The 10551-nt window shown below is 40.0% G+C and overlaps 1 protein-coding gene across 1 annotated transcript; it reads right to left on the bottom strand.

Annotated features, from left to right (window-relative positions):
- Positions 1–199: 199 nt before the first annotated feature.
- LOC108619525 (uncharacterized) lies at positions 200–851 on the bottom strand. The gene is made up of 2 exons (XM_089474671.1): positions 538–851; positions 200–277 (listed from the first exon to the last, which is right to left on the bottom strand). Exon 1 carries the CDS (start codon positions 849–851, stop codon positions 729–731), a length of 123 nt encoding a protein of 40 aa, XP_089330797.1. The 3' UTR covers positions 200–277; positions 538–728.
- Between the last annotated feature and the right edge of the window lie 9700 nt (positions 852–10551).

The following is a 10551-nucleotide window of genomic DNA, read 5'->3' as shown; positions in this document are numbered from 1 at the left end:
CATATTTACTTAGGCAAATTATGTTTTATATACTCCGTTATGCACGGCTTGGGCAAAGGACATGCGCTTAACGATCTCTTCAGCTTCTCGTTTCGTACACTTTTTAACTCTATATCTATTCCTATCTCTATCGCTATCTCTTTTTATTTGTATTTGCCTCTCGCTTCAATTTTTATTTTTTATTTTTTTATTATTATTATTATTTTTTGTTTTTTTTTTTTTTTTTGTTGTATTCCCAGCGTGTCGTCCGGATGGGTCCTTGTCAGTGAGAGCGTTGCTGCAAGTGAAAAACTTCAGTCATAAGCATATTTAAATAGTTTTCAAATTATTTGCAACCGACTTTGTGTATGGATGCAACGACTGCCTGGCCTGACTGCCTAGCTGTCTGGCTGTCTGGCTGACTGTCTGACTGACTGTCTGCCTGGAGCTGAAAAATTGGGCTGAGCCTGCAGTGCTCAGAGTTCTACACTTCGGTCCTTTACGCGCACTCAACGACTTTCGACTGACAGCGGCGACTGCCTTCAAGTGACTACGCACCTTTTAGAACAGCAGTTTCCAACTTCGGCTTCAGCTCCAAACTCTCAACTGCAATTCCAATTTCAATTGTGATTATGACTCCGCTGTGTTGGCTGCTCACTGCTTGGTGTTGTCTGGCAAGTGTTGTTGTTGGTGTTGTTATTGTTGATGCTGTTGATGGCTGGGATGTTGGCTGTGCGTTGGCTATTTGCTCAGTTGTTCACAAATAGCTGCCAGCCCAAAAACTTAATGAGCTGAAATGCCAAATAGACTGGAACCAACGTTAGTGATATATACACATAGTAGCTCCAATTGCCGGTTATCTCCTCCGTCATAGCTGTCAATAGAGAGAAAAAGTAAGGTAAAAGTATGCGAGCCTCGATTAAAACAATTGTCAAAATACAAACAAACTAAATAGAAGAGATACTTCGACGACAGCCACACAAGATACACAACACCAAAGCAGCCAAACGGCTCAAACAAACAGTTCGATGGGACTGCAAACAAAGCCAAACAACAATGATATATTGTACAACATATTTATATACATATACATGCATGTGGATATTCACATGCATATATAGAACTATCCGTAAGCAAAGACAGCAACGTGTGTAAATAACAGCAACGCATGTATGCATGCATATAAATATGTATGTTGTGTCTATCTATCTGCTGGGTATATTTGATTAGAAACATTTATAAATTCCCTGCCACATACATACGTACATATGTATATACAATGCAATATGTCATATAGCAGACATGAGCGTGACTTGTGACATGCATGCAGTGGAGCACCTAAGCCGCTTACTGCCACAACGGCCAACCTTCGATACCAAGCCCGATTCCACATCCACATCCACATCCACTTCCAATTCCCATTCCAATCCCCACAGCTAGCGCGCTGCCAACTGATGAGCAGTCGGGCAGTCGAGCAGTCGAGCAGTTGCTTGCAATTCTAGTGCTCAAGTGTCGACCTTATAGTGGTCATATACTTAGTTGAGTACATGATGCCAGCTTGACATCCGTCACAGCATCTACTCGCCCGTCCGGCGACATTCGCCAGGGCAATGGCTGGCACTTCAAGCTAACCAAACCCAGACTCAGACCCAGACCCAGACCCAGTCGCCTTTGGCATTGCCTGCGGCTTCACAGCTGCAAAAGTCGCACAGCTCAGCTCAGCTGCTATAGAGCGCCTAAGTAGCTCTTATTTAACAAGTTCGAATTAGAGAGTGAAGAGCACTTAAATCCATATCTTATCAATTTTCGCAAAATGCGAACCGCAAATGAGTTCTGAATTGATTCTGACAAATTTTTTGATTGATTTCCCGCTGGAACGTTGAGAGCCATACAAATAGAGTCACAGCTTTATGATTTATGATGTGAGTTGGGAACTAAATAAATTCTTTCTATATGTATTCTCATATAACTTTTCACAAATTTTTAATAGTTTTATTTAATTTCCTTTTTATTATTTTTTAATTATATATTTATATTTACGTTTTCTGTATTTTTATTACTTTTAAATATTTTTATATAATTTTAGGTATATATTATTTTTGTAATCTATATTTATTTCTCCAGTTTATATTTATTATACTCAACATATGTTTATTTTATTATTATTTATTATTTTTATATTTTTTATATATTTTATAAAATACTTTTTCTCTTTAATACTGTTAGATATTATGTATTTTATTTTCTTTGTATTGCATTTGAAATTATATGTTTATTTTTATTATTTATATTTAACTACTTGATTATTATATAATTTGTTGTTTTTCTAACGCTTTGACTGGGCATCTGCCTTTAATTTAGGGCATGCAGTTTTTATCTGGCGACCGCAGGCTTAGTCAGCTTGTCCGTATTATCTTTTAATTAGCATTTAAGTGCTCGAGTGTTTCACTGGATGTTTGGCTGAGCAACTTTCGTAATTTTCATCTTATAAACACTTTCGACAACTTCCACCTGCGGTCGACGAATCACTTTTAGTTTCCTTTAGTCTGCCATTTTCCCTCTCCCTCTCTCTGTCTCTTTCGGGTTTTTTCTGGGAAAACTGTTTTTCAAACTAAACGTATTTGAAAAGCAAGCAAATTGCTTAGTTTTCTTCTGCCACCTTCTTTTATTCTATTCACCTTATCGTTTTGTTGCCCCTTTGCTTCTCTTCTACTACTTCCCCGCCCACTAAATTCGACTCCGCATACATGTGCACTGGCTACGAGTTCCGTCTACTTGTTGGACAGTTCCTAAGCAGCTCTCGGCCGGTCAGGATGCCAACTGGAAGCGGATAAGAACTCCCGGACAAACCTCAAGTATGCGGCGAGCCGTGCACCGCCTTTTTGATGTTATGAAGCAACTGTGTGGGCGTATATGAGTGTGTGTGTGCTTACACATACACATGACAGGCAGGACCGTTGTTTATATACTTTCTCGCTGGCCTTCCCTGACTATGCCTGAAATACGTTGGAAAATAGAGAAAAATGTTGCTCTTGCCATATTTTGCATAGTGAAACTGACTGAGCTTATATATTTACATGTAAACCAAAAATGCTGCAATAGCTTTACTAACCGAGCTGAGGCTATTCGCACACAGTTCGCCCTCCCACGGCTCCTGCTCTACCTCCGCCTACTTCTCACTCTTTGCTCATTCCGCCGTTGAGAGCAGCGCCCAAAGGCCCCGAAACTTTTTAGAGTAAAATGACGCCCCAACCGAGCCTCTCGCTCCTCATCCCATTGCAGCGCTCGCCTTTGTGTCCGCTCTAGCTGCCAGCGCAAAGAAAAACAAAAACAAAAGCAAAAAAAAAGAACAGAATGGGAAAAAAAATTATAAACCAACAACAAAATATAAGTTGGAAATTTTGTTTGGAGAGGTGCCCAGCCGCATACCCACCCCAACCGCCCCGCCGCCCCACTGCTCATACGCCTTTTCATGATCGCCAAGCACCACTACTATTCAGTGTGTGTTGGTGTTGTGGGTGAATGGTAAACATGCTGGAACCTCAGAAAACGCACCGCCAAGTGCTGCTGTTGTTGTTGTTGTTGTTGCTATTGTTTTTCGCTGCTGTTGTTCATCGCTCATGTTGCTGGCGGTTTGCTCAAGTGTCGGACAAAGTCTTGTAAAAATTAATAAGCGTGTAAATTTTATTGTATTGCCAAATAGCAGTCCAGTCTCACTCACACACTGCCACATATGGGCCACCAAACAGCATAGTACATTCACACACACACACACACACACACACACACACACATATATACACCCAGACATTAAGTTTTGTGCATGTGAAGACTTTTGCTTTATTTGATGGTTTTTCGTCTAGCAGTTTTCCTTTCTCATTTTTTTATATTTTATTTTTTTCCCAACTTAAGCTTAATGGCATCGCATTTTGTTTGGCTCTTTGAACAGTGTCCACAAATGCGCACGCAGTAAAAAATAATAAGCTCTTAAGAGTATATAATACTAGATGCTAGCAGAGCTTTAGATATAGCTACAAAATTGCAAAATGCAGAGAGAGAGAGAGAGAGAGAGAGAAATATATATGCTGAAGGCACTAAGAGAAAAGGATGGAGAGATGCACAAAGCGAGATTGAGATTGAAAGAGAGAGGGAGAGAGCTAGAGGTACAGAGATAAATCGAACGAGCGGTAGAGTATCTCTCTAGAGATCGGGATGAAGTGACATAGAGAGAGAGAGAAAGAGAGACAAAAAAGCAATAAGAGAGGGAAGGATAGATATGGAGAGTTATATAGAGAACTAGAGAGATGGATAGAGTGAGAGAGATAGAAAAAGAGAGAGAAAATAGAGATACAGATATTGAGAGATATATAAGTATAGAGAGAGATAGAGTTAAATAGAGAGATATAAAAATAGATGTGAAAATATTTTTTGAGAGATATACAATTGTGGTCTTCAGAGTGTTCGCAGCTGTTCCCGAGTTGAATTCCAGCTAAAAAATATTCATTCAATGTAGCTCCAATTAAGCAGATTTATGCTTTTGATTTTTGGCTGTTAATGGTCGAGATTTGCTTTAGAGATTTCGTTGAGATTGCTTTAATGGGTTTTCTAGCGTCTCTTGCACCACTGTGGCATCAATGGCTGGCGCTAGTTCTCACGCTTGTTGCGCTCGGTGCGTTGACGGGGACGTTTGCGACAGTTTAAGTTGGAAGCTTTTGTTTCAAAAAACAAAAACAACAAAAAGCAACAAAAAAACTCACAAAAAAAATTCTGCATAAATAATGTTGCGCTACGCTTGGGGGCTGCTGCAGCCGGGAAGTGTTGATGATTTGATGGCGAATACGGAATGCTGAGCCGGAACGTAAAGTGCCTTAATGGCAGTCTAAAGACCTTGTTCTAAATTGCAGTTAGAGCGCTTTGAAGGCTTCCAGCGACGCAGCGAAGCGAATCGGGACGACGATCTGGGTCGTCATGGGGCTCCCCTCCGTTCGCACTCTGCCCCGCACTCCGCTAAAACTTCAAATTTGACAAATACACGGCCGTACATCATAAGTCAGTCAGGCAAGTTTTGTTCTCATTTTGTTTTTTGGTTTCCCCCAATATCTCCCTTTCTCTCGCCCATTTTCATGGGATCTATGACGCATGGCGACAGCTACAGGGTATCTTGTTGTTGGGCACCACCCACCAAAGCCCGAATTGTTTGCTTTGCCAGTTAGGAGACTGTAACTAAACGCGACTGACTGGCTGGTTAATATTTAGCAACTGGCGCAACGACAGCTCATTTATCAGCACGTCGCTCATATTATAAATTACTTGGACAGTATGCACGACGTGCAGCAGCTGCTGCCTGACTCCGAGTGCTATCTGGTGTGGCCAGGCCACTGGGGAGTCGCCCATCGATACGCAGTGGAGCGCAGAGAGTGCTCCCAGCTCACATTGCTATGAATCCGCAGAGCGCACTCTGCCCCCAGCTCCAGCACCAGCAGCAGCAGCAGCACCAGCTCCAACTCCAGCTTCAGCTTCAGCTTCAGCTACGGCTCCGCTTGCACAGTGAAGCGTGCCGTGTTTTTCAAGTAATTGAGTCGAAAGTTCGAGGCAGCAATGTGTTAATTAAAACTGAACGTTTCAGCGCATTCAACAAGAACATGAGAGCACGACCAATACCAGCTTGCCAGTAAAATGCTAGACTCCAATTCAATTGGTTATGTCAACCATGGTTAAAATTAAGGCTTCATTCATCGTGGGTTCGACGCTCCATATTGATTAAGCTATCAAATTAGACAGTGCATTGAACTCGATCAGGTAAGAGCGAGAGACGGCTGTGAATGGGATAGAGATTGAGGCGGGGAGTGATAGGGGCAGGGGAGAAACAGTTGAAAATATAGAGCAATATATGAGATTTAGAAAAACGGAAAAAGAGAACAGGATTTCAGTAAGGTAGAAAGGTATGGAGATGGAGGAAGTGGCTTTGAGGGAGAGTGAAAGACAGTGTAAGAGAGAGAGAGAGAAACAGACAGAGAGAGAGAGAGAGAGAGAGAAAGGAGGTTAAATTAAATAGATATGGAGTTGTAAAGGAGGTGAAAAAGAGAGATGTATAGAGATCTATACGAAGATAGAACTAGGTCGATAGAGATATAGTGAGAGAAAGAGAGAGATAGAGTTAGGGAGTTAGGTCGAAAGAGAGATCAACAAAATAAAAGATATAGAGATAGAGATTTATTTAAAGAAATAGACTGAGTGATAGAGATAAATATAAAGAGTAAGCGAGCCAGAGAGAATGTGACTGATAGAGAAAAAGAGATGGCGAAAGAATACAAATATGGATGAAGAAAGACACAGAGAAGGAGAGAGAGGACTCAAATGTGGAGCTATAGAGAAAGACAGCTAGATACCCTAATGTTCAGCGAAAGTGAGGGATACAGATATGTGAAGAAACGAAGTGGTTTATTGAGTGATATACAACAAAGACAGAGAGCGAGAAAGATAGATAGAGAGAGAGAGTCCATAAGTCGAATTGGTCTTTTCTATTAAGTTGGTCTACTCATCAAGCTTAACTAATATACCCGCTCAGAAAGGTAGGCAGCAGTGCTGCACTCAGAAAGTACCGTTGCTTACAAACCGACTGAACAAAGAAATGCAACATATTTGCAGTTTTTAATGCGTTCACCGAAAGGATTCGATGGGCATTAAAAAGGCAAATAAAATTTGCAAAGCCAACGGCTAAAAGTTGATATTACATTATGCCCAGAAAGTTATTGTAATTGTTGTTGCTGTTGGTTTTTGTTTGTGTTTGCGATTCATCGATAAATTGACAATTAAAACAAAAAGTAATTAACACTCTGGCTCTGGCAGCGGGCACAGCCTGTAGCAACTGCCAGAGACACCAGCGACGGTGGCAGCACCAAAGCGTTGGCAATAACATGAAAAAACAAATGTACAAAGTCAATGAACCCCGGCGACTGGCATTATAACAACAACAGCAACAACAACAACAACAGCAACAACAGCAACAGTAACAAGAGAAACAAAGAACCGCCGGGATGGCACAACTGTTGGATGTGTATCGATCAAAACGATTGGCGGCGTCGATGTCAGTGCCAACGCCAGCGCCAACGTCAGCGCCAACCATTTCATTGGACATAAATGCATGGAGCCGCAACAATACAATACAGCAGAAAAACATGACTTTCAAATTGTGCAATAAAACCAAATAAACAAATGAAAAAGATAGCAACAAAGTGTAAATATAGATCGCAAGTGCAAAATGTATAACAAAACTCTATGGGCGGGCGAGTGGACTAGCATGCGCTGATACCCTGTAAATGAAAAATATATACATATAATACAGTAGAATCCCGATAATTCGAGATGGCAAATTATCGAGAATTATTGAGAGCGAATTTCTTTCTTTGTTCGATTTATCGAAAATGATCGAAACTTGACTGTAATAATAATCAGACACATTTTTCCATATTTGCTTGACATATTAAATAGGTGTATGAAATAGTTTTGTGACGTGTCTTTAGCGTTATCTTAAGCATAGACCTTGAGCTGTCACGTGGCTCAGCCACGCTTCACGCTTACTCAACTATGCTTATACGATTAGCTCCATCCTGCTTAAAGCTTTGTTTGAAATGAATAAGAGACTATATATATATGTATGTATATGTGTGTATATATATAAGAGTATATGCATGTCTCTTCTGCGGCAAGTGGCTTATGGACCCTGCAAGCCAATATGCTCGCAATCACTTAAGTGTCGCTATACAAAATGCCGAAGCCAATCTGCAAACTGCATTGTATGCAAATTGGGAGCAAACTTTTCGCTGGCAATCATCGGCATGGATGGGAGAGAGTGGGAGCGCGAAAAAAGGAGACAGCGAGCTAGAGAGAGAGAGAGAGAGAGAGTGTGGCATGCGTACGGATGAGGGGTCAATGGGGAGTGAGCGGCTTAAATTGATAAGCGTGCTAGATTTTGATTTAATTTGAATTTTCGCGTATGTGCGCCGTTTGAATCGCTCCCGCGCCCCCTTATCATAGAGCAACCCATTGAAAACATCATCGCCATCGTCGCCATCGCCAGCTATTATTATTGCCATCATTGCCTGCTTTGGGGCCCTGACAGCCAGCTTTAATGGCATCAACATGCTGAGGGCCTACGTGTCCCATTTTAATGGCAATTGCGCGTCACTATGGTAGCTCCATTAAAAGTTTGGGGCAGGCACAGGACCTGCGGCTGAAAGTTATCAACCGGCCAGCCAGCCAGCCAGCCAGCCAGCCAGCTAGCTAGCCAGGTCGAAATGAATTTCAACAATTTTGGCCAAATCGATGCACAGCACTGCTGCTCATGTAGTCAACGAAATTGCTGGCCAGTTCTTTGACGCACTCGCCGCGTATCACGTATTTCCACTAAGAAGCAATTTGTCCGGCGCCCAATTGAAGTTAGCCGGGCCAGCGGCAACAACAAATTAGGCTACAGCTGGCCGATTGAGCCATAAGCACGGTTAAGGCCGATGGCTTTTGCAAAGTTGTCTTAATTAGTACTTTTTTGCGGGAAGAACCACGCTTAAGACCCTTGATGGAAATGTGCTGATGGTGTACTACATATAAATATATATAAACAAAAAAAAAAAAAAAAAAAAAAAAATTAAAAAAATATCACATATGTATTTGAGCATATCTGGAATATATGTCTGACAAGTGTCAATGAATGGAAATGCAAAACACCATCAATTCCGTAGCTGTCTTTACCCAGCTGTCAGTAGGTTGACCCAGTTTCAACTGAACACACGTTCGCCTAGTAAAAAGGGTGCATCGGTGTATAGAAGAGGGCGGTTCGAATTGTATCGTGAATGGATTATTTTGATATGTTCATGTTGTTATTCAGTTGATTCCACTTATGATGATGTCCGACAGCTGCTGTGCCTGGACGTGCATTGCCCTGCCTTCGATGTTGGCCAATTCCAAAGTGGATCACAGATTTGGCCACTTGACATGCCGCATCCCTGGAACTGCCCCCATGAAGAGGCCCATGAAAGGAGGAAGCTATGCTACGATTGAGTAGATAAAGGCGGATGGAAATAAAAACTGGCTTCTGTTTCAGTTTTTATTTCCATCCGCCTTTATCTACTCAATCGTATTCGATTATATCGATTATAAAGAAAGATTTTCTAAAGTGCTTCGTGAATTTGTGAAATATCTGATGCGGATTAGGTTGAAGGCAACAAATTGAATACCAGAAGCACATAAAGAGCTTTTCATAATAAAAAAAACTTGTTGAACAGACCTCGTTTTGATATATTACCAGAGACTTGACATTTAGCATATATTAGGTGTCTCATCTGATAACATGCTATGAGTTTTTGAATATACCCAGTGGGTGGGGTAAATTGGCAAGAACTATATCTATCTGTATGAAGTCTTTGCGCCAAGCCCCGTTTGAAGGGCGTGACATGTCAATATTTAAAAAGCTAAACTCTCTAAGCTGATTTACTCTACAGCTAGAGCTATAAATTATATGGTCAGTCCAATAGCGCGTGAAAGAGTATTAAGCTGTCAATACGCTCGATTGCAACGATTCTTACTTTGTTTTTGTTGTTGTTCTTGTTATATTCAAAGTTCAATAATAATTATATATCTGCCAACAATATAATGAAAGTGCTGGCAATATTCCAATTATTAATGTTAACAGCTATTCACTTTTTTATTGGATTTTTTATTTATTGTCCATTGCCTTCGTGTTTTTTATTTTATTTCTTTTTTTTTTTTTTTTTTTTGTGTCAGCAAATTTAAAAATGCATTTGACGCTCTGACCTACAACATGACATATTTTTTGTATGTAAACTTTATATTTTTTATGAATATATATATTTTTTTATTGAGTGATATGCATAAAAAAAAAGTTACACAAATAAATGGAAAAGAAATAAGAATGCAATTCAAGAGCTTTGTCAAGTCAGCTTTATATGTATGCTGGGTAGACAGCATTAAGTCTTTGACATTTTTAATTGGTTTAGCAATCAGTTAAGCAATCCCAATTTCATTAATCTTAGCCTTGCGTTTGTTTTAATGAAAGGAAAGAAAGAATAAAATTTCCTGTGAGCTCTCGCCGCGACTTTGTTAATTTCTAATTTAAATTTTCCATTTGCCAAAGCGTAAATATTTGAAATGCTTTGTTATGCTTCCCTGCTAAATGTTCCTTTCTCTATTCCAGAAAGGGTAAAATGCAGCAAATACTATTTTAAATGCTCAGCGAAGCGAATTTGACTTTGAATCGATGCGATAGAAAATACATTGTATCACCCAGGATGGATGCACATTTTTAATTAAACTTCTAAAAGAGCAAAGTTTCGAAATAAAAATTGATAAACTATTTGTTGCAAAAGTTTACGAATTTAGCCAAGCCAAAAAGGCATGATTATGTTTTGAATAATTATAAATTTAATAGGTAGAATTAGCAATTAGGAATATATCTCTGGAAAGGATTATAGAGGCCAAGGCAATCAGATTTTATTAATTAATCATATACACATATTATGAAGGATATAGTATTCTCAATGTATATGTATATAAACG

This window comes from Drosophila arizonae, chromosome X (assembly GCF_054131065.1).
Source record: "Drosophila arizonae isolate 15081-1271.41 chromosome X, UAZ_ARI_1.0, whole genome shotgun sequence".
In the NCBI taxonomy this organism is placed as follows: Eukaryota; Metazoa; Arthropoda; class Insecta; order Diptera; family Drosophilidae; genus Drosophila; species Drosophila arizonae.
Note: the sequence above shows the minus strand (reverse complement) of the source record. Positions and strands in the feature narration are given on the sequence as shown.